The 23,573-nt window shown below is 43.7% G+C and overlaps 2 protein-coding genes across 5 annotated transcripts in view; one reads left to right on the plus strand and one right to left on the minus strand.

The window, feature by feature from the left end:
* Nucleotides 1-5,537: 5,537 nt before the first annotated feature.
* POLR2C (RNA polymerase II subunit C) lies at nucleotides 5,538-12,674 on the minus strand. Of its 2 annotated transcripts, none has more exons than XM_039353832.1 (9): nucleotides 12,499-12,674; nucleotides 10,955-11,004; nucleotides 10,784-10,852; nucleotides 10,159-10,211; nucleotides 9,086-9,214; nucleotides 8,385-8,436; nucleotides 7,436-7,604; nucleotides 7,228-7,302; nucleotides 5,538-6,321 (listed from the first exon to the last, which is right to left on the minus strand). In XM_039353832.1, exons 1-9 carry the CDS (start codon nucleotides 12,582-12,584, stop codon nucleotides 6,177-6,179), a joined length of 828 nt encoding a protein of 275 aa, XP_039209766.1. In that variant the 5' UTR covers nucleotides 12,585-12,674; the 3' UTR covers nucleotides 5,538-6,176. The 2 variants fall into 2 exon arrangements, with proteins under 2 accessions (XP_039209766.1, XP_039209767.1); XM_039353833.1 differs by lacking the exon at nucleotides 12,499-12,674 and adding an exon at nucleotides 12,303-12,490.
* Nucleotides 12,675-12,943: 269 nt separating this feature from the next.
* NUP93 (nucleoporin 93) overlaps nucleotides 12,944-23,573 on the plus strand; it is an 82,321-nt gene continuing 71,691 nt past the window's right edge. For 2 of the 3 annotated variants that reach the window (XM_039353834.1, XM_039353836.1), the window contains exon 1: nucleotides 13,753-13,856. The gene's annotated coding sequence lies outside the window, so the exon portion shown is untranslated. Of the gene's footprint in view, nucleotides 13,377-13,498; nucleotides 13,636-13,752; nucleotides 13,857-23,573 lie in introns of those variants that run through there. The other variant, XM_039353835.1, reaches the window with a different exon arrangement.

Genomic DNA, 23,573 nt, shown 5'->3' on the forward strand with positions numbered 1-23,573 from the left:
AAGGATTGTTTGATGAGATTTGCCAAAAAATCTAACAAATTACAATCCTGTGATTACAGGATGCTGCAAATGGGTTGTAAATGAGAATTGGTTGCTGTGGGCCTGAACTGCAATTCTCAGCAAGCTGGCTGGGGAATAATAATAATAATAATAATAGTAATAATAGTAACAATAATAAAGTTGGAAGGGACCTTGGAGGTCATCTAGAATTCTGGGAGTTGAAGTCCATAGGTCTTAAAAGTGGCCATGAATAACAATTGTGTTGCTATAGATCTGTGGAAATCATCTGGCCTTGATTGGGGATGATGGGAGCTGTGGTCCAGGCCTACCTGATGTAGACCATACATTGGGGAAGGCAAGAGTTTGTCAACAGTTTCAAATGCAAGTTGATCTACCTGGGACTTAAACCTTTGTAGATAGTCCTTGCCTTACAACCACAATTGAGCCCAAAATTGTGAGAAATGGTTGAGTTTTGCCCCATTTTACAGCTTTTCTTGTTGCTTTTGTTAATCCCTGCAGTTGTTAAAGTAGTAACATGGTTATTAAATGAATCTGGCTTCCCCATTGACTTTGCTTGTCAGGTCACAAAAGGGGATCACATGACCCTCTGGGACACTGTGACCGTCGTAAATATGAGCCATTTGCCAAGTATCCCTTGGGGGATACTGCAATAGTCATGTGAAAAATCATCACTTTTTTCAGTGAGGACATACCTGTTGTAAGCCAAACCACCTGTATTCATTCCTGCATTGCTGAGTCCTTTCTTCCCTCCCTGCTTCTTGAGAAAAGGCAGCACCTGTTCTCAGGTGAACAGATAGAAACCCAAAGAGCACAGGATGCCTCACCTTAGTCTCATCAACCTAATTAGAAACTTGTTCCAAAAAACGAATTGGAACTGGAGGCAAAACGAGAGGAACTGCAGGAGTGGGAAGGAAAGAAGGAATCTTTCAGAGACGAGGTGGCTGAAAAACCGGAGAAGGCAGACACGTTTTCTCTTGGGGGCAGGGATGGCCCTGTGTGGATCCTAAGCTGAGATGATACAAGCTACAAGTAGAAGCTTGTTCCTATAGCTCAGCGTTTCTCAGCCCCAACCACTCTGACAATGTATGGAGTTCAACTCCCAGGATTCCCTGGTTGCAGAGATTGAGCAACAGGATCCTTGAAGGTGCCAATTTGAGGGGAAAGGTTGTGGAGTCCCTACCTCAGGGGTCTTCAAACTTGGCCCTTTTATGACTCGTGGACTTCAACTCCCAGAATTCCTCAGCCAGCATGGCTCAGCTTGGAAACCTCTCCCTTTCCCCTCAGCATGGCTGGCTCAGGAATTCTGGGAGTTGAAGTCCATGAGTCATAAAAGAGCCAAGGTGGCCTACCCCTGGTATAGAGTCTCCTGCTTGAGCAAGGGGTTGGACTAGAAGACCTCCAAGATCCCTTCTAAATCTATTATTCTGTCATTTTAGTAATATGTAGATTTAACTTTGATTACTGCCCATAACAATAAAATCACACTGCAGGGGTTCCCCCCCCCTTTATTTGAAACAATGTGCAAACCATTAAAAGCATCTGCTTAGAATATGTATTCCTTCTCAAGAAGATAGGCCCACCTTCAAATATTGATAGTAGCCTCTCCAACATACATTTCTGCATGCTCTCCTCATTCCTGGAGCTCAAAGACAATAAGGCCCTTATTTACCAGCCGTGCCCAGGCAGGGCCCACAGGAGGGAAACGTGCTGACATCCTTTTGCCAAGATTATGAGGGACATGGCTTAGGGCTGAAATATGTTTCTCAGTGTTAGCTGTATTGCTGCCATCAGCAACTTACAGTTGTAGGGGGGTAATGCTCCAGCAGGACTGAAGTCTTTGGAGGCCCAGGGCAAAAGGGAGGGAGCTGGTGTGTGTAGAGAAATTTGCACAGCAAGAATGCTGCATTTCCCTAGAAGTTCACCTGGAATTCCATGAAAGGGAGGAAGCTTTGAACATCTTTTCAAAAGAGAGAAGATATTTTTTTTTCATGCATTTCCCCAGGTGGTATTCCATCCTTTGTTCAGTTCTTAAGGGGCTAAGGGGTGTGAGTGTGTGTGTGTGTTTGTGTGTGTATGAATAACCTGTCTTTGTCTGGCACTATTATTTTCTTTTGACAGTGGGCGGCCTCCCTGCCTTCTTACGCTTTCCACTCCACGCTGGGGGGAAGAATAAAGAAGAAATCCTTACCAAGAGGCATTTTTTTGTTTATCAAACTTTTATCCCAGCTTTATTACTTTATGAGTTACTCAAGTTGTGAACAAGCCTAGTCCTGCTCCATCCTCCTAGTTTCCCAATAACAACAACCCTACGAGGTAGGTCGGGTTGAAGCAGAGGGACTGGTCCAAAGACATGCAGCTGGCTTTCATGCCTAAGGCGGGACTAGAACCTACAATTCTCACAGTGATTGGCTCAAAGTCACCCAGCTGGCTTTCCTGCCTAAGGTGGGACCCAAACTCACAAACTCCTGCTGATTAGCTTGAAGTTACCCCCTACCTGGCTTTCCTGCCTAAGGCGGGACTAGAGCTCAGTCTCCTAGTGATAGGCCCAATGTCACGCAGCCGGCCTTCATGTCTAAAGCATGACTAGAACTCACCGTCTCCTTAGCTTTCATCCTTGGGAAAACAGCCCTCTTTTCAACGCTATACAAAACGCCTGCAGAATCTGAGCTAATCGGTTATCAGGGTTAGGGTGTTCCTAGCTCCCTCCAGATGGCATAGACCAGCATAGCTGACTCAGGAATTCTGGGAGTTGAAGTCCACGAGTCATAAAATAGCCGAGGTTGCCTACCCCTGGCATAGACGGAGTCCCAAGTGGTGCCTTTTAAAACAGAATAATAGGGTCGGAAGGGACTTTAGAGGTCTTCTAGTTCAACTCCTGCCCATGGCAGGAGGCCCTATACCAGGGGTAGGCAACCTTGGCTCTTTTACAGATTGTTTGCTGGTAAGCGTGGCAGTCCTACTACAGTAGTTTGTAGTCTTACTACAGTAGTTTGTGCTGTTCGCTTCAAACTCAAGACATTATTTCCATCTCATATTTTAAGAACTTCTTTACTTTGGGTTTGGAAGAAATATTATAGAAGTGACTCTAGAATTCCATTATGGGCTATCCCATGGCATGCGATAGAAGGGATAAGGAGAGGAGTTAAGATGGATAGTATTTCTTATACACAATTACTTAGATGGGATGGTAAAAATTGGCAATTAAACTCCATGGAAGATTTAATACAAGAAAACATTATTTATTCATGGTTTCAGTATAGACAATTATTGGAAAGGTGGAAGATAGATTGCAAGGTGGGTTTGCTCAGAGAGGATGAGAATTTGTTAAAACAAAAGATCAAAGACGAACCCATATTAAAAGAATTTATGGGGTGTTAGTGGAATTGGATTCAGAAGCAGAACTAGTTAAAGATTGTATGATTAAATGGGCACAAAATTTTGATGAATCGGTTCCATTAGATACTTGGGAGATTATTTGGGTGAGGAATGTCAAATTTACACAAGCCCAAAACTTACAGGAAAACTTTTATAAAATGTTTTACAGATGGCACTTTGATCCACAAAAAATGTCTCGTAGGTATTCAAACTTGCAGCCTAAATGTTGGAGATGTGGTTGCTCGGACGCCACTTATTATCATATTTGGTGGTTATGCAAAAATATAAAAGCTTTTTGGATTAAGATATGGTGGAATATTCAAAGAATTTTTAAAAGAAGGATAAAATTTACTCCACAATTGTTTTTGCTGGGTATTGTTTCCGATTGTGACAGTAAAGAAACTATATTAATGTTAAATTTAATTACAGCGGCTAGGTTGTTAGTAGGGCAATGTTGGAAGAAGGAATCTTTGCCTACTTTGCAAGAATGGTTTCTTAAAGTTTCTTACTTAGCGGAAATGGCAAAGATTTCGGCTTTCCTGAAAGATCAATCGCAAGAGAAGTACCTTTTGGTATGGAAAAGATGGATAAATTTTATACAATACAAGTATGATATAAAAAAATATTATTTAGCTTTCGAATAATTTATATTCAAAGTTTAAGATATTTTTTAGATATTCTTTTTTTTCTAATTTTTCTTTTCTTTTTTCTTCTTTTTCTTGTTTCTTTTTTTTCTCTTTCTGCTTTTTAAATATTGGTGTTAAAGTATTTTATAATTTGTTTAATTATTGTAATCAAATTTGTATATGGTTTATTTGTGTTTAAAATTTTTTATTTTAAATTTTAATTAAGCCTGTATTCAGCTCTGGGAAGGTTGGGGGAGGGTTGGGGTGGGTTGGGAGGGTTTGGGGAAGGGAACTTTTTTGTAAAATTTTAAAAATTTTCAATAAAAAAAAAAAGACATTATTTCCATCCACAAGTGCCTGGGGCCACCGAGTGGTTACGTTTAGTATGGCAGGTTTGTGTACATTGCTATTTTAAACCTTTGTGCGTACCACCAACAAAGACGGGCTACGGCAGTGCTGCCCAGACTTTCTTCTTCATTATTTCAAAACACTAATCAGAAAGTCTTACTGAACTTTGATCACTGTATCACTGCAGTTGTTAAGTAACATGTTTGTTAAGCGAATCTTGCTACAGTTCAATCAATCAAAATAGGTGGAAGGGACCTTGGAGGTTGTCTAGTCCAACCCCCTGCTCAAGCAGGAGACCCTATACCATTTCAGACAAATGGCTGTCCAGTCTTTCTTAAAAACCTCCAGAGGTGGAGCGCTCACAATTTCTGGAAGCAAGCTGTTCCACTGGTTAATTGTCCTCACTGTTAGGAAGTTTCTCCTTAGTTCCAGGTTGCTTCTCTCCTTGATTAGTTTCCATCCCTTGCTTCTTGTCCTGCCTTCTGGTGCGTTGGAAAATAAGTTGACCCCCTCAAATACTAGAATATTATGTCACCCCTAGTCCTCCTTTTCTCTAGACTGGCCATATCTAATTCCTGCAACCGTTCTTCAGGTTTTTGTCTCCAGGCCTTTAATCGTCTTAGTTGCTCTTCTTTGCGCTTTTTCCAAAGCCTCAACAACTTTTTTGTAATGTGACCAAAACTGGATGCACAACTGCACTTAAGTTGTTAAGTGAATCACTGCTGTTGTTAAGTTAGTAACACAGTTGTTAAGTGAATCTGGCTTCCCCATTGACTTTGCTTGTCAGGTTACAAAAGGCGATCACGCGACCCCGGGACACTGGAACCGTCGTAAGTACACGCCAGTTGCCAAGCGTCTGAATTTTGATCGCATTGGGGATGATGCAAAGGTCGTAAGTGTGAAAAACAGCCATGTCATTTTTTTCAGTGCCATTGTAACTTCGAATAGTCACTAAATGAATGGTTATAAATTGAGGACTGCCTATACTAGCTTCATAAACCTATGGTTTTACCTGATCCACAAAACAAACAGGCTGAGGAAAGGAATCCATATTTTTTTTTTTAAAAAAAAGAGTAATTGATAGGGAAGAAATTCCACATCCTTGCACAGATACTGTCAAACTCTGGAGCATGTTCTGAGCTGGAAGGAAAAATAAAAACGCAGGCGTCGCTTTCTCAAAAGAGAATTTATTTTTATTACGTATGAACAAACATCTGTTGGATAACATGGACCTTCCTCAAACTGGAGATTTTTCACTCAAGACCTCAGAAGAGATGAGAACAAGATAAGGTTGGTGGTTTTATTCTCAAGGGGGTGTCCAACCTTGGCTACTTTAAGACCTGTGGACCTCAACTCCCAGAATTCCCAATCAGCATGGCTGGCTGGAGAATTCTGGGAGTTGAAATCCACAAGCCTTAAATATGCCAAGGCTGGACATCTCTGATCTACGGCCAATATTTTGTTAGAGAATGCTGAGTGCGATTTAGAAAGAGTGTTTCTCAACTTCACCAACTTTAAGATGTATGGACCTCAACTCCCAGCATTCCTCAGCCAACATGGGAGTTAAAGTCTATGCATTATGGTGGCCAGGAAATTCTGGAATTCGAAGTCCACATATTTTAAAATGGCTGAGGTTGACAAACACTGATTCAGAACAAACAACACACTGTTTTGACCCAAAGTTAGCAAGAGAAAAACACCAACGGGTATCAGATTTGGAGGCAGAGTTCAAATTAGGCCCGCCTCTAATCTCAGCTGCTTTTATCATTCCCAGAAACCAGGGTTGTTCCAAGCAGTTAACTAACATCAGTTTATGGTCAACACTTCATTCTGGATCACTTGACTCAACTGAGTTTGGAGATCGCTCAACTTCTTCTTCAGGCCTGATAAGGCCGAGAGCACAATAGTCTCAGGACGCAGAGAACCACAAGACTCCACATTGTAGTAAAACCTGAGCAGGGATAAAAAGGTTGGAGGGCCTTAATTTAACCCACGATTCAAACCCAGCATTTGGGGTTTGTAATCTGCAGTTTTATTAATTTAATTATTGCACTGATAGGCCCCTGAATTGACAATTCCCTGGGTTCCTGGCATTCAATCCCATTATCGTTGGTTTTCAGCACCATTATTTATGGTGTTCAACAAGCCAGGATTAGAACAAAACATGGGTTAAACTGAAGTGTGAAGAAAGCACTGTATTGGTTTCAGGGGAGGTAAGAGAATGCCATCGCCCTAATGAGCTGTTTAGACCACAGGTAATCCTTGAGTTACGACTGCAATGGAACATGCCCATCACCAGTTATAACTCATTTGTGTCGGGAACTGGGTCACCCACATTACTGACCTGATTTTATGACTTTATTGTGATGGTTGTTAAGCAAATTACTGCAGTTCTTAAGCGAATCCTGGCCATTAAGCAAACCAATGGTTTGCTGGGGAGACATTTTTACAAAAACTGGAAGTAAATGCTGGTTTTTGGAAAAAACATTGGACAATGGGGTGACATGTCCATAGGACACTGCAAACATCTGTAAATGCAGCCCAGTTGCCGTGTCCAAAGTGTGGTCATCTGACTGCAGGGGGGAGGGAAACCACTGTCACTTCAAATCCAGGCCAGGGAAGTCCATGGTATCTTTCCACGATCCCTAAGTGACTGGTTGTAAGGACTACTAAGTCAAGGATTACCATATCTCCCTGAAAATAAGACCCAGTCGGAAAATAAGCCCTAATGCATCTTTTGGAGCCAAATTTAATATAAGACCCGGTCTTATTTTCGTGGAAACACGGTACCTGTAGTCTTGCCCAACCAGCTGAGTTCCAGTTGGAGAAAATCTAGTTCAGGTATCCGATCCCTCACCTTTCCGGCTTCCCGTTGGGGTCATAGGCAGCCTGGGCTTCATCTTCATCAATTTCAGAATATTCGCTCTTTGGCCTGGAAGGAGACAGAAACACAGAGTTGATGGGGCCAGGGGCAAAGGTAAACAGCCCTAGAGAAGACCCTTGAAAAAGATCAAACAAGATTGCCCAAACAAGAACCTAACAATACAAGGTTTACGGAAACCTACCATTCCTCAGGCTTGGGGTAGACTGTATGACGCAGGGCGTTGTCTGGATCATACTCAAAGGCCACACCTGCTGTGGGGTTCCACTTGGCATGCTCCTTACCAAAGCCCTTCGTAGCATAGGCCCGGAGCCTTAGCTCTTGGCCTTTGCGTAGCTTGACAATCAAGATGTCTAAAAAAAACAAAAAACGGTGCATCTTGTTGGACTGGAGGCTTATCAGAATCATGATGGGTGCCCATAAATGAAGAATGCAGTATTGCAGGCTACTCACTGCCCACTGCCAGGAGTTCGATCCTGACCGGCTCAAGGTTGACTCAGCCTTCTATCCTTCTGAGGTCAGTAAAATGACGACTCAGATTGTTGGGGACAAATATGCTGTGAAGCGGTGTTTAAGTTTATATAGTCTAACTGTTATTGCTATTGCCCTTCCTTCTATTCCTCTCTCCCTCCCTCCATGATGCGCAGGGTTTAAAAGGCGGTACTGCAGGCAGACTCCGCCCACTGCCAGGAGTTCGATCCCGACTAGCTCAAGGTTGACTCAGCTTTCCATCCTTCCGAGGTCCGTAAAATGAGGACCCAGATTGTTGGGGGCAAAAGGCTGACTCTGTAAGCCGCTTAGAGAGGGCTGTAAAGCACTGTGAAGCGGTATAGAAGTCTAAGAGCTATTGCTATAAAGTAAGATGTGGGATGTCTTGCTCAGAAAAGTCTTTTCCACCCCGATACTTTCCTTAATCATCACCACCATCATCTGCCGAAGGTTATAGCTCTCAAATGGCAATGGGCTCTTATTACCAACTACAGCGGTTTGTATCCACTACTCAAGTGACGGCTCATAGATCAGCCAGAATGCTCCTTCTTCCTAAAGCAGGGGTTTCCAAACTTGGCAACTTTTAAGACTTGTGGAATTCAATTCTCCCAGAATTCCCCAGCCAGCCACGCTTGGGAACGTACCATCTGGTTCAACGTAGTCATTGGGATCATTGTCCCTTCTCCGGGATGTCACCTGCAGGGAAGAAAGGAAAGTTAAAACAAGGAATGCAGAACAATGCCAGTCGGCCATAAACCCTTGGGGAGAAGGCTGGAAGGAAGGCAAGGCCTTGGGGTAAAATGAAGCTGAACTGTGAGAAGATTTCTCTGTGAGAACCTATGAAGTTTCCAAGGTTGTTTCCCTGGAGAAGAATGCCACATGTAGAGTGACTGTTTCCAAAACATCTCTTTTAAAATCGTTTGGACAATGGGAGACAAGCAATGGGAAGGGAGCAAGGAAGGAAAATTAACTGGGAAAATTTTACACACAGGCTCTCCGTTATGACTTTGAACTGCTGTTAATTCACTTCACTTCTAGTAAACCATGCCTTTCTCAACAAATGGAGGAAGGGATCGTTTTTACTTAGAAGCCCAAGTTGAAGCAGGTCCGACAGTTCAACTCGTGAAGCTTGAATAGAGTTATGGACTAAGAACCATAATAAATAACAACAAATAACATGGGTTGTCCTTTGAAGGGAGCAAGCATTTCTGCCCAAGCTTTCTAAAATCTGCAAACAGTCTGCAACCATCAACTTGCTTTCTTGGAATCTCGGCCCTGCTCATCTCTTGACCCAACCTCCTTCGAGGACTGCCATGTGGAGAGAGAGAGAGAACAGGACACTGACCGGTATAACTTGGGAGTTGTTGGAGATCAAATCCCGAGATGTGACATGCCGAGTCTGGTCTTCGTTGCACCGGACATCGAGAGAGAACTCCACCGAACAATCGGGACAAAACTCATCACAGTTGCAGTCCTGATTAAAAAAAGGGGAGATGGGAAAGATGAGGGATACTTCTGGAGCTCAACTCACCCAGGGAATGTCAGTCCTCTAAAGCAGAGGTCCTCCACCTTTTGGGCACCAGGGTTCCGTGGAGAGAGGTTTTTCCACGGATCGGAGAGCGTGCGTGACTTTGTGTGCTGCCTGCATCTCATGGATGGGGCTTTGCTTGTTTGTGCGGACCAGTTGTTGGTATACCATGGGCTGGTACCGGTCCACGGACTGGGGGTTGGGGACCTCGGCTCTAAATGAGGCCAAACAGTGGGCCGAACTGATCCTGGCCATGGCAGATGGGCAGATGCCCTCTATAAGCGGAGCAAAATGCCATCCCTGAACGGTGACGGCGGGGCGACTTAGTTTTGTAATCTTCCTGTTAAGATTTCAGATTTTATATTCTATGCTTTGTATTTTACCCCGTGTTCCTTTTTACTGACATATGATGTGAATGTGCCACCGGACAAATAAATAAAGCAGGCCGAACCTAGAAACTAAAGACATGCGAATTACAGGCCTGGTCTTCTGAAAGTCTAGAAAGCCAGACTGTTCATTATTGGTTAATTGTTTTGGTTGTTTTTATATTGTGATTTAATGGCACCGCATTGTGTTGGAAGTTTGCATTGTGGACATTTTATAACAAAAAATGCATTGTATTGTAAGCCCAACCTAAGTCCAGCAAAGCTGGCGGAAGAGAAATTTAATAAATAATTACCATAACAAAAGTGCAATCTAGGACAAGAAGTCACAGGGAGTTGGACAGCATGTAAATTTAATTTATTATTACTACTTCTATTATTAATTTAGCATTCTGCAGCAAGGGTGCCTTGGGAGAAAAATTGAAAAAGGAATTTTGATCCTCCATCTTTATCTCTCTGCTGATAGTGATCCTCCAGAAATATAGTTTATCGCTGGTTTGGACTCACCCTGGAATATTGCAGTTTATCAACCACACCGTCGCTGGTAAGTGGGATCAGACCTAAGGGGAGAGAAATTAATTGATGATGAAAAATAGTCAAAAGTTCCAATCCAGTCAGAACTATCTGGCAGAGTACGTGTAAATAGCAATAATTCTAATTTAATCTAGATCAGTGTTTCTCACCCTTGCTAACTTTAAGGCAGGGGTCCCCAACCCTCGGTCCGTGGATCAGGGCTACGGCATGCCAGCAACCGGGCCACACAAACAAGTGAGACCCCATCTGTGGGCTGCAGGCAGAACAAAACCACACCTCCTCCGGTCCACGGAAAAACCTCTCTCCACAAAACCGGTTCCTGGTGCCCAAAAGGTTGGGGACTTCTGCTTTAAAGTATGTGGACTTCAACTCCCAGAATTAGCATAGCTGGCTGGGGAATTCTGGGAGTTGCAGTCCACCTATCTTAAAATTGGCACAGTTGAGAAACACTGATCTAGAGAATTCCTAGAGATGCTTTTTCCCTTTGTTTTTGTTTTTTTTGTAATTTCTTTTCCTTGTATTTTTCATTTTCTGAATGAAATAAAATGAAAATTTATAAGACAAACAAGCTTTTTCCTTCTGTTTCATGAGTACTCACCCAACCTGTGTGCAATGAACTCATCGTGCAGCACTGACGAATTGGCGTCAATCTGAACCCAGTCTATAGCTGAACACAAAATAAGAGCGAAGTAAACACAATTTTCTTCCCGAATTAATACCAAGAGAAAGTGAACGAATGAGAGAACGTGACAAATGTCGGGGACATTACCTATAATAGGAACTTCTGCTATGAATACTCTCCTGATGGAATTTGCGACTCTGGAATAAAAAAATACACACTACAATATTCACAACATCTAAATTACAATAGTTTGTAATCATTATCCCAGTTCTAGGAAAGACTTGATAGGTGGGTAAGAATTCCAAATCCAGTCTGAATATCTGGCTGACTGGGCGATGAACCATATTTTCCCCTGCTGTCGGGGGAATTCTGGGCGTTGAAGTCACTCTGATTTAAAGTTGCCCAGTTTGAGAAAGCAGTGGGCCTGCTGAAGTGAGCCCTGCCCCCTCCCCCAACCCCCCCCCATGTCAAACCACTTGCAGCTTGACCTTCAAGGGCAGCCCCATCAAGACCCCAGTGCAGTATAGGTAGTCCTCGCCTTACGACCATAATCGAGGCCAAGGTTTCCATTGCTAAGCAAGCCAGTTGTTAAGAGTTTTGCCCCATTTTACGACCTTTCCTGACACAGTTGCTAAGTGAATCGCTGCAGCTGTGAAGTTAGTAACTGGGTTGTTAAGAGAATCCGGCTTCCCCGTTGACTTTGCTTGCCAAAAGGTCGCGAAAGGGGAGCAAGTGACCCCCCCCGGGACGCTGCGACCGTCATAAATACAGGCCAGTTGCCAAACATCTGAATTTTGATCATGTTATCCATGGGGATGCTGCAACGGTCATAAGTATGAAAAACAGTCGTAAGTCCCTCTTTTCAGGGCTATTGGCAAACTGCCCAACATCCCCCATGGCTGCCGTGGCTGGATCTCCCCACATGCAGGTGGGGAAAGACCCATGGGTCCAAACCAACTGGCGGTGGCTGGATCTCCCCACGCAGGGACGGGGGGGGGGAAAGACCCATGTGTCCAGACCAACTGCCCGTGGCTGTATATACCCACGCAGGGGTGTTGGGGGCGAAAGACCTGCATGTCCAGACCAGCTTGTCCCTGGCTGAATCTCCCCACAGGGGTGGGGAGAAGGGAAATATTTTCCAAAGCGCCTGAAGGCAGGATAAGAAGCAACAGGTGGAAATTTAATCAAGGAGAGAAGCAACCTAGAACTAAGGAGAAACTTCCTGACAGTGAGAGCAATTAATCAGTGGAACAACCTGCCTCCAGAAGTGGTAAATGCTCCAACACTGGAAGTTTTTAAGAAGAGACTGGACAGCCATTTGTCCAAAATGCTGTAGGGTTTCCTGTCTGAGCAGGGGGTTGGACTAGATGACCTCCAAAATCCCTTCCAACTTTACTACTACTACTACTATTAAGATCCTCGTGTCCAGACTTGCTGGCCGTGGCTGGATCTCCCCATGCAGGGATGGGGGAAGGAAAGATCCTCCTGTCCAGACCTGCTGGCCATGGCTGGATCTCCCCACGCAGGAATGGGGCAAGGAAAGTCCTGCGTGTCCCTGGCCGTGGCTGGATCTCCCCACGCAGGGACAGCCCCGCGTGTCCAGGGCCGCTTGGCCGTGCAGAGACCCCCCCTCCCCGGGCCCGGGCCAGCTCTGGGCAGGGGGAGGTGGGCGCCCGGTTGCCGCAGCTCACGCCAGGTCGGTGTTCTCGATGATGAACTTGACGTTGTCGTCGCTCAGCTCCGTGATGCGCACCGTGGGCTGGTTGGCGTAGGGCATGGCGGAGCCGGCGGTCGGACTGCGCCTTGGCGCCTCGCCGCTTCCTTCTGCGGGGCCGGGCGGGCGGGCGCTCGCCTGCCTCCCAGCGACCCGGGAGGACCCGGTGCACGACGCCCCGCCTCGCTTCGCCTCGCCTTCTAGGCCCGGCCCTGGGGCGCCCTCTTGCCGCCTGTCTGCGGGGCTCGCTGCGCTCCGCTAGGGCTGGCCAACCTGGGAGCCTGATTGAAGACCTTGTGGACTTCAACTCCCAGAATTCCTGAGCTCAGGAATTCTGGGAGTTGAAGTCCACAGGTAGTGAAGTCAAAAATAGTTGCCCATCCTTAGCAAGAAAGCGCATTTAGGTCTTTATGGGTTCTCCTAGGTTCTCCCCAACCTCCCCAGCTGGGGGTTAGAAAACGGGAAGAATCATAGGGCAGGAAGGGGATCATGGAGGTCTTCTAGTCTAACCCCTTCGTTGGGTCTTGTTTAGATACTGCTATGAAGATCGGGCTTTTTCCCCATTCTTTCAGGCACTTGTCCACCGGGATGTATTTATGATGGCGGCAACATCCCAGGGTCATGCAGTTGCCATTTGCAACCTTCCCAGCTGCTTTCCAACAAGCAAAAGCCCAGGAGAGAAGCTGGGTGCACTTAAGAGCCCATGTGATTCACTTCGCGGCTGCACAATTCACCCATGAATCATGGCCAAAGAAAGGTCATGGCTTCGCTTAGCAATGGAAATGCCGGTCCCAATTATTGTCATGTCGAAGGCTACCTATAAATCAGTGATTGCCTTCATGGCCTGACTTTATGGTGAGTTTTATTCTTCCTTTTTTTGCAGATGGGTTAGAGATGAGTTATCACCCCGCTCCCTCCCCCCCCCTAGATTTTTCATGGCCACCGAATGAAAGCTGTAGGGCCTTCTGTTTCCATAGCAACGAAGCCTCGCTGGTCGTGATTTAGGGAGGCGTCCCGTGAACGCCACCCAGATTTCATTCTGCCCACACGCCGGGAAAGAACGCGGATCCACACAAAGGAAAGAAAGGACGAAAGAAAAGCAAGCATTTCTCACGTAAGCCAGACTCGTTTTTATTTGGTATTATTCGTGCGCTCCATTTCTCCCCACCCCCAACATCCCTCCCTCTCAAGCGTCATAAGGGCGTGGGTGGGGCCAGCTTTGCGCGCCGTCGCAAGGGCTGATGGGAGAAGCCGGACTCTCCACCAATCGTGGCGGGGGACGGGCAGCGGCGCGCCGTCGACGTAAGAGCGCCGCCGGCGAAACGAGCGGGGACGGTAAGTGTGGCCGTGACGGGGTAGAACACGCGGCTTCTTTTGCGAGCTTGTTGGATAATCTTCCCCCGGCCTTTCCCGGAAGGCGGTGCCGTAGCTCCAGGCGCCCCCAGGGGTGCATTTTTCCCCTTTCTGCAAGCAGCTTCCTTTAGCCTTTTGGACTTCAACTTCCAGAATTCCATATGCGGTAAAGCCAATGGCTGAGTGGTGCAGGGAATTCTGGGAGTTGACGTCCGAAAGGCATATGGAGGAAAAAGATGGCGTGGGTTAGATTTTGCCTGCCTGGTGAACAAGCAGCTTCGCTTTTTAACTTCGCTGGGACCCCACCAGCAGGGGCCTGAGACCCCCGCAGGCTTGTCTCCATTAAGAGACCCAGAAGCAAGAAGGGGGCCTTCCTGGTGCCCGGAAATGGAGGTTTTATTTGGACCAATATTTCCCCTGACTTTTGTCATCTGGCTAACTAGCGTTTAAAACATCGTTTCTCAAAGTTGGCAAGTTTTAAGACATGTGAATGTCAGTTTCCAGAATTTCCCAGCCATCCTAGCATAGCTAGGGAATTCTGGGAGTTGAAGACCACGTGTCTTAAAGTTGCCAAGTTTAAGAAGCACTGATTTCGAAGAAAAGGACCCCCACTTGGAAGGGCCGTTCTGCTCTTGTTGATTATTATAGTATTATACTGGGGGCAGGTCCCATTAAATTCAGTAAACCTTTTCTGAGCAGACCTCCATAGGCTTGTGTTGTAGAACCTTTAGGTATATGGTAATTGATAGACCTCTGCTCCTTGGATTTCAACAATTTCTTATTTGTTGCTACCTCTGCTTATATGTTGCCTTGATTTGTACAAACAAATCAGGACACTGTATATCCTGCTCCCACTTCCTTTTCCCTACAATAACAAATCATGTGAAATGGGTTGGGCTGAGAATGAAAAATTGGCCCAAGGTCAACCCATCAGCTTCAAACCTAAAGGAGGACTAAAAATCATGGTTTCCTAGTCCAGCACCTTAATTATTGCACCACAGTACAGTAATTCTACATGCAGAAGGTGCCAAATTTAATATCTGGCTTTTCCAATTTAAAATGATCAGATAACTGATCTCGCTGGAGATTCTGAAGAGCACGATTCATTCAGGATAAGCATGAATGAGGTGGGAGAATAGAAGAATTACTATTCTTTGAATTTATAATTTTTCTAGTTAGACATCATTCCTCCTGGCTAAATGTGTGTATGATTTCACTTAGGTTTCAGTCCTAAGCATCCGACTAGTGAATAGGGCTACACTACAAGCCCCTATAAACTTACTTAATGTTCACTTTTCAAAGAACATTAAAGAGGCTGGATCTGGGCTAAGCCTTTCCATCTTGGCATTCTTTTCCCATAATGGAGAAGTGGAGTCTCTAGAGCCAGAATTTCTGTATACGATACATGACAAATGTAGTCATAACTGATGGAATTACTCCAGTTTTGTGGGTTAACACAGTAAAATAATCCATAAATGAACTATGCAGATTGGATTTGTAGAGTGATTAGCCTTAAATGTGTTTGGCTAACTTATGGTTCTGTGTGTTGTGAGAGAATACAGTATGCTGAATGTTGCTACAGTTTTCAAAATAGGCCTCGGGAGATAAGTAAAAAGTCCCTCCTTATAAGCTGAAGTTTCTGAATGTGATTTTGAGCTAGTCATTGTTCATTTTAACCAAGTTCAGAATTTGGGGGGGGGGAGTTTGAGGATGGGTGGGTGGGGAAATCAAGGCACTCATACAATGTACAATATGTCATATTACCATTTCAAGGAAATATGTGATAGAAAATGAACTAATAAAGATTATCTTCACAGTATTTTGTTTTCTCTCCCATGTATATTTTAGTATTTTTGGTTGGTGTTTCTGCTTCTTTGGCATTCTTTAATATCCTTTCTTTAGAATAGTCCATTGTTTTAAATTTATTAGCATTTTTTGCTTTTCCTTTAAAATAGGAATCCCCATGAGAGGTTTGCAACTGGGCTGTGGAAATGGCTGGTGAGCATGCATGCACATGCACATCTTCACTTGTGAGCAGTAGGCAAACGTGTGTGCACTCCATTTATGTGAGCGGCAGGGGCACATGCACGCCGCTTGTGGAAATAGAGCTGTGCATGCTTGCCAGCCACTTGCTCAAACCATCCCCTTAAACCTGAAAAACCAAAAAGGTAGTCTGTCAGAAAAATAAACCTGAGGGTAGCCTATAGAAAATGCTAATAAAACATAATTGCCTTTGCAATATGGTGGCACTTTAAGCATATATCAATCAGCGTCTACTTTATCTTATCTGAAATGGCTTCAGTGTTGCATATTCCCCTTTATGGGAATATCTCAAATTATGCTAAGCCACTAATTCTATTCTGTTTGCATTTATATTACATTGCTAAAATGATAGTTGTTCCCCCCCCCCTTTTCCTTCTGCTTTTTTCTATGGCAGAAGAACTTCATAAAGCATTGTACATTGTGATGAATTTCGGATAGCTGGAATAAACAGTCCTTATTCCAATATTTTGAGAGGAGTCGTCTCTGCAAGAGCTTGTTTGTTTCAGCTCGCATGCCTTTGGTGTCTCTTTGAAGCCCACATTATTAATTAGGAAGCTTTTAACATTTTTAGGGCACACTTTGAATTTCCTTGGACTATAAGGAATATAGATTTGCTCTTATAATTCATGAAGTTCTCTGTGATTAGGAGATGTGCAGCTTCAGAAAATAGTACATAGGACCAATGGACCATCTTTCTTCTTCCTGGGCACAGGGCTATGCATTCGAGTTACAAAGGGCCATTTTTTTTTAAAGCTACTTGGGCTTGTTTGCATTTCAAATAGGCATCGACCCCTGGCAATTATACGTGTTCACCAGGTAGGCCTGCATTGCAGAGTTGAATTCTGATGAATCCTAAGTTGTGCGGGCAATGCATAGTGCTTAATAGAATGCACACCTTCCTTTTTCATCACGGCAGACTGGCTGGCTGGTGTGCATCTTCTGCGACAGCTCTTTAAGTTGAGAGGTTTGGTATTTCATGTGCAACCCACTTCCCAAATACGATTTTGTAAGACCTGTGGCATTGTATAACTAACATAACCTTTTATGAATGATAGGCAAAATTCATTTTATGGTTGCTCAAGGCATTGAACATCGCACTTCCTCCTCCCATTTTCCCCTACAACAACTGAGTTGGATTGGGCTGTTCTCACTGTCAGGAAATTCTTCCTTAGTTCTAGGTTGCTTCTCTCCTTGATTAGTTTCCACCCGTTGCTTCTTGACCTGCCTTCATTCAGGTGCTTTGGAGACTCGCTTGACTCCCTCTTCTTTGTGGCAGCCCCTGAGATACTGGAACGCTGCTATCATGTCACCCCTCGTCCTTCTTTTTCACTGCACTAGACATACCCAATTCCTGCAACTGTTCTTCATATGTTTTTATTTAATCTGCAGTAAGGATAAACATGCCATGGCCTTATCTTAATTACTTTCTCCCATTTTTGGGGGGGTTTGAGTATGAGACACTTCTGCAGAGCTGGACTCTCTCATGCTTTCCCCATACTCCGCTTATTCATGTGTCTCTTTTCTATTTATTTTTGATGTCCCCCCCCCAGCAATGACATGTCCATTGGCCATACTCCTGGGTGCCTTTTTCTTTCTCACTTTCTGTCCTTTTGAGCACCGAAAACTTTACTAGAATTGAAAGTGCCAGGTTGTCCTCAACTTACAACTGTAATTAATGAAATTAGGTCATAAGTTGTGCCCGTCATTAAGCTAGAAGGAAATACCAGTTTCTGGGGGGGGGGGAAACCCGTCACGACTCTTGCAGATGGCACTGTGGATGATGCAAACGGTCGTAAATGTGGGCCGGTTGGCAGCTGCTCAAAATGTTAACGCATAACCATGGAGGGGGCGGCTGTCAGAATTCGAAACCGAGTCGTACGGTAAGTAGCTCTGGGGAGGTATTTCAAGCGGTTGCTAAGTAACCAGTTGTAAATCAAGGACTACCTGTGCAATAGATTGTGTGGTCTCTCCACTGTTTGATTTTATACATCCTTCCCCGGCCTAATAAGAAATTTTTTTTAGCCGATCCATTTGTTTTAAGCTTATATTTCCAGAAGGGCTAATCGTTAAATAAAAGCCAGCTATTTTTTTCCTTTTTTTTAAATTTTTGTTTTTGGGAGAGCTTACAATGAATAATTTTGTGCTAGAGTGTAATTTGTGGCTGCAGCAACAATTAGTGATAGATCATTTAAAAAAAAAAAGCAACCTTGCCTTACTTAGATTTTGGATCAGTATTGGTTTGGAATTCCAATTCTTTCTCTCTCCCCCATCTGTGCTGCTGCAGCTGTTTCCTCAAATTTCCTGGGCTCATGACTCTGCTAATCTTCCTGTGCTGAACAGTCACATCAAGAGTCTCGTCTGCAGTCTCCTGAATGCAGTAAACTCTCCCCCCCCACACACTGTAGATGGTCTGGAAAATATTTAAAAGCTGTCGTTTTCAAAGAAAGGCTATGTTTCTCGATCAGTTGGGGGGGGGGGAAGCAGCCATTAGACAACAGACGCGTGTTCATTGGAAACAATGGAAACGGAATCGGAGACTTCTTCATCACTGCCACGCCCTCCTTCCCCAATTCACTCCTGTCTTTTTTAAGTCGGCATGAAATCCAAAATGCTGTATATACTGTATATTGGTATTTGTTTAGTGACCATTTGAAGTTAAAACAGCACTGAAAAAAGTGACTTTTCACAGGATGGTTGCAGCATCCCCCAGGGCAGGGGGAGGCAACCTTGGCTCTTTTATGACTCGTGAACTTCAACTCCCAGAGTTCCTGAGCCAGCATGGGGGAATTATGGCCCCTTCATAACTTCATATTTAGGGGAGAAAAAATCTCATTAAAAATAACTGGCTCTTTGGAGCCATGCTAGGAAATGTCTTCTGGTCTTTGATGGGGAACCGAGACATTTTCAGATAGTTAATAGCATTTCTCGTACTGTCATGCAGGCTAGGGCAGTGATTGTTACCTTTTAAAGAGTAATAGCATTCCCATTTCTGCCGGTTGGAAACTAATAATGATGTAGGCTGCCTATACCCAGGTAGCTGATATCCAGATCCATTCTTTATCTTGTGTTCCAACATTTTGTTTCCACCATGCCTTGGTGAAACCACATTTGGAATACTGCATCCAATTCTGATCACCGTGATACAAAAAAAAAAAAAGAAAAAAAATGCTGAGTCCCTAGAAAGAGCGCAGAGAAGAACAATAAAGACGATGAAGGTTCTAGAGACTAAATTGTATGATGAACGGTTAAGGCAGGGGTCTTCAGACGTGGCCCTTTTATGACTTGTGGACTTCAACTCTCCTCTGGCTGAGGAATTCTGGGAGTTGAAGTCCATAAGTCATAAAAGGGCCAAGTTTGAAGATCCCTGGGTTAAGGCAATGCTTCTCAAATAGTGGGGGGGCGCGAGGCTCCGTAAAGGGGGGCTCGTTTGACTTCGGCAAATACTGTCATATTGGATTTCTAGATCGGATCATCCGACTCACTCGCAAGCGGCGTCCCACACGGCATTGATTGTCCCAGCGCAGCCCCAGTAGCAGCCGATTGGATAGACATGATGCTCTATCCTGATTGGCCAAACCTGCCCGTGTGACTTTTAGACCCGGAAATGATACTATTTACAGTCGCGCGGGGGGGGGCGTGAAATGTTTTCTTTTTCCTAGGGGGGCATGACAGAAAATAATTGAGAAGCACTGGGTTAAGGGAACTAGGTATGTCTAGCAAAAGGAATGAACTAGAGCTGATATGATAACAATCTTCCGGTATTTGATGACCTGTCACAGAAAAGAAGGGCGTGACCTATTCTCCAAGGCAACTGAGGGTTGGACAAGAAGTAATGGATGGAAGATCATTACAGAGAGATCCAATCTAGAACTAAGGAGAAATTTCCAGACAGAACAATTAATCAGTGGAATGACTTGCCTCCAGAAGTTGTGGGTGCTCCATTAGTGGAGGCTTTTAAGAAGAGACTGGACAGCCATTTGGCCAGAGTGGTATTGGATCTACTGCTTGAGCAGGGGGTTGGACTAGAAGACCTCCAAGGTCCCTTCCCACTTTATTATTCCTTATTCTGTTCTATGTTTCTTCCAGTGGCTTTTGTTGGATCAGATGCTTGAATGAGTCTACACTGATTTGGGTAGCTCCTGCTAAATTTGTCTTCTTATTCACACTCACATCTAACACCTTAGCTAGTTGTAATTGTATTTGCAGTTCCAGGAATATGTTCACCAATCCGTGCATAGGTTTATTGTTTAGCCTCATGGAAGATAGTAAGTTACCTTAACATCAAAGAATCAGTTCAGAATGTGGTACAGCCCCTCCCCCTCCACGTTATGACAGTCCTACTGGATCAGATCGAAAACCATCTTAGATCAGCATTTTATTTCTCACATGACCAGCCAATTTGAAGCTTGCACGCATCAAATCAAGATACACACCCTCCTTCCCTCACTGTTTCCCTATAATTTATATTTGGAGTAAAGTTGCAAAGCTGGAAATTAACATTGGGTCTTGGGATTCTGATTTCAGAATTTATGTGAGAAATAGCTTGTGCATCCCTCCTAATTCATGCAAAAGTTAAGTATATTTACTGAATCTCTCTTTTGAGACTCTTGGAGACTCCATAATGCACAGTTATGAGCTCTGTTATCTTAAAATATGAGATCGATCTACTTTGGAAGCAAGCAATCTCCAAACCAATTTTTTATTTATAGTAACATAATCACTTTCCCATATCCAAAATTGTTTGAATGTATTCTTCCTTGCTACGCTGACATTTGAATATTTGCCATACCGATTTTCTTGTGCTGGTTAATGTGACCACAATCAGGTTTTTCATTTCATCTATACTAACAGATTAATTTTATTACTTTTTCTCACTGAATCATGTTTCCATTCTACCAGTAAAGCAGAAAGTGGCATAATTGTCGGATGTGCATAAAATGTTCTATCATAGGATGTTGATTGTATTGCTTTATCCGTTTTAATTTTGCTTTCAGATATACCTGAGGGCCGAGGGCCATTCTAAAATATTAATTTATATCATAAGCGATTGATTCTGCCTTTTCAAGCTGCTCGAGATGATTGTGCTGAAAGTTGGTAACAAAGTACCAAATAGTGACAAGAGAATTTCTTGCTACTTTTCAACAGACAACAAAATAACAACCTAACCTGTATGTTGACAGAAAGCTTTTAGATTGGCCCAATGAAGTTAGAAGAGTTGGAGAATAGCCAGTTAAACAGACATGGGGGGGGGGGGAGCCAACATTGATCCACCCCTTAAATTATTCTCTGCTAGAACTTTTTTTTTTAAAAAAAAATCTTGACTCCAGCTCAGAACTTGATGAGCCTTTGAGTTAATTTATATTTGTGTATTTACAAAACTGACCTTGCTTGCTTGGAACACAATGCTTTTTTTTTTTTTAAATTTAGTTCAATGTATCCTGTGCCATATGTGCTTGATTGAAATCTCCTGCAATTTGCTTGTTCGTTACACTTATGTTCAATGAATATATTATTGATCGAAGGTGGTATACAGTATAATAATAATCCACTGCTAAACGACCCACAGCGTTGTGTTTGCCAACTGTTATTTTTTATGTCTTGCAGCATTGCAAGTTGGGCAGCGTACAAGTTCGATGAGTTTATTTTTATGATTAAAAGCCCACAGTAAAAAAATAAAGTTTTCATTGATTTCTGTTTGTTTGTCATCCTGCCTTTACTATTTTTTTTTTATAAATACAGGCAGACCTTGAGTTGTGATCGCGGTTCAGCCCAAAACTTCTGTTGCTAAACAAAACATTTCTGATTTTTTGCGCCATTTTATAACTTTTTTTGCCACAGTTGTTAAATGAATCATTGCAGTTGTTAAGTTAGTAGTAACACGGTTGTTAAGTTGAATCTGGGTTCACCCCACTGACTTTGCTTGTCAGAAGGTCACAGAAGCAGATCATACGGCAGCGGGAACCTGCGACAGTCATAAATAAGAGCCAGTTGCCAGCATCTGAATTTTAATCGCGTGACTGTGGGGATGCTGCAACGGTCATAAGTGTGAAAAACGGTCATAAGTCACTTTATAGCTTTCCAGAGTCTCAACATCTTTTTTTTTATATTGTGACCAGAACTGGATGCTGTATTCCAAGTAAGGCTTTGTAAAGCGGTACTTTACAAAATGCCGCTTTAGAACTTCATGGGAACATCCGTGGCTGTTCTAGCTTTGAATGGTTACTAAACAGACGGTTGTAAGTCAAGGAATACCTGCACTTGGATAACTGAGTAGCAACCACTCTGCACCTCCCCACTTCCCCTTCATCTTCTTGTTCTAGCTTCAACAGGAATTTGTACGTTTAGCCCATTTGTAGCCGCTTTCCAGGGACGTGAGCGAGGAAGTGCCCTGGCGGAAACAATCCCGAAGAGTGTGCTATGCTGTGCCTTCTTTGTTGTCGTCGCCTCTGTTGCTCGATGGGAAGTTTGCTGCTGTGGTGCTGCTGCTGTTCCCGCGTGGTAGTTAATGAAAAAAATAAGTAAAATAAAATAAAGGGGAGTGAATCAAATCAAAGCAGCATTTGCCGTTCTAGGCAGACACAATGCTGCTGCTGCTGCTGCTTCCGAAATTGGCAGGCACAGCCTTATCGGAGGGAGAATATCACTGCTTTGGACCCTGTCTGCCAGCAGAGGCTGTTGCTCTTTGCCAGAGGGGGGAAACAACAGCTTGTACGGAGATGCCGATCCTTGCTGCATTGCAGAGCTTAAAAATGCTTTTTTTCTCCATGGCTGGGCTCCCCTCCCTGGCTTCTGTCTCCGTTGCACATGCTGTTTATTGGCTTATCTAAGGCTGCTGCTGGTTAAAGCTAAAAGTATGCTGGCTTGCACCGAGGGAAGATTCATGCGATCTCTTGTTATTTGGTGCCGGCCTGATCTTTGCAGTCGGATGTCTGCCTGACATTCTGGGAATAAATACTACCTTTTGCCTTTCCCTAACAAAGTATCTATCACGGAGAACAGAGGGCTGTTTGTATAACAGAGGCCGTGTACATTCTCACGGAGTCCTAAAGCAGTACTTTATGAAGTACCGCTTTACAAAGCCTTAGTAAGAGCACACTTGGAATGCGGCATCCAGATCTGTCCACCACACTATAGAAAAGATGCTCTGGAAAGAATGCAGAGAAGAGCAACAAGGATGATCAGGGGGCTGGAGGTTAAAACATACCAAGAATGGTTACAGGAATTGAGAATGTCTAGTCTAATGAAAAGAACGCCTAGGATAGCAGTCTTCCAATATTTGAGGAATAGAATAGAATAGGGTAGGATAGGATAGGATAGGATAGGATAGGATAGGCAATAGGATAGGCAATAGAATAGGAGAGGCAATAACATAGAATATAGAATGGAATGAAATAGAAATAGAATAGAATTTGTATTGTCACTTTAAATGTACATAATCAGCATGCATTAAAATGAAATTTTGTGGCATTCAGCTCTCTCTCTCAAAAAAAAATACCATTATAGGCACAAGAAACCAAGAACAACACAATGAATTGTTCAGAGAAGTTTATTGCTGTTCATCCATAGACAGGAATCTTGCCAGACTAAAGCACACTCTGCATAACTATCAGATAAATACTGTGAAGATTTAGGGAGGATCCCTCCTTGGTCTTTTTC

Source organism: Crotalus tigris, unplaced genomic scaffold (assembly GCF_016545835.1).
Source record: "Crotalus tigris isolate CLP2741 ecotype Arizona unplaced genomic scaffold, ASM1654583v1 scf7180000018525.42219311030:4301911, whole genome shotgun sequence".
NCBI classification, from domain to species: Eukaryota; Metazoa; Chordata; class Lepidosauria; order Squamata; family Viperidae; genus Crotalus; species Crotalus tigris.

Excerpts from the sequence above, each read along its gene's own strand:
- POLR2C (XM_039353832.1), bottom strand. The coding sequence starts at position 12,584 with ATGCCCTACGCCAACCAGCCCACGGTGCGCATCACGGAGCTGAGCGAC. Across the intron at positions 10,853-10,954 it reads AGCAGAAGTTCCTATTATAG|CTATAGACTGGGTTCAGATT; the intron begins GTAATGTCCCCG and ends TTTTGTGTTCAG. Across the intron at positions 6,322-7,227 it reads CCCAACGGGAAGCCGGAAAG|GTTTTACTACAATGTGGAGT; the intron begins GTGAGGGATCGG and ends ATCCCTGCTCAG.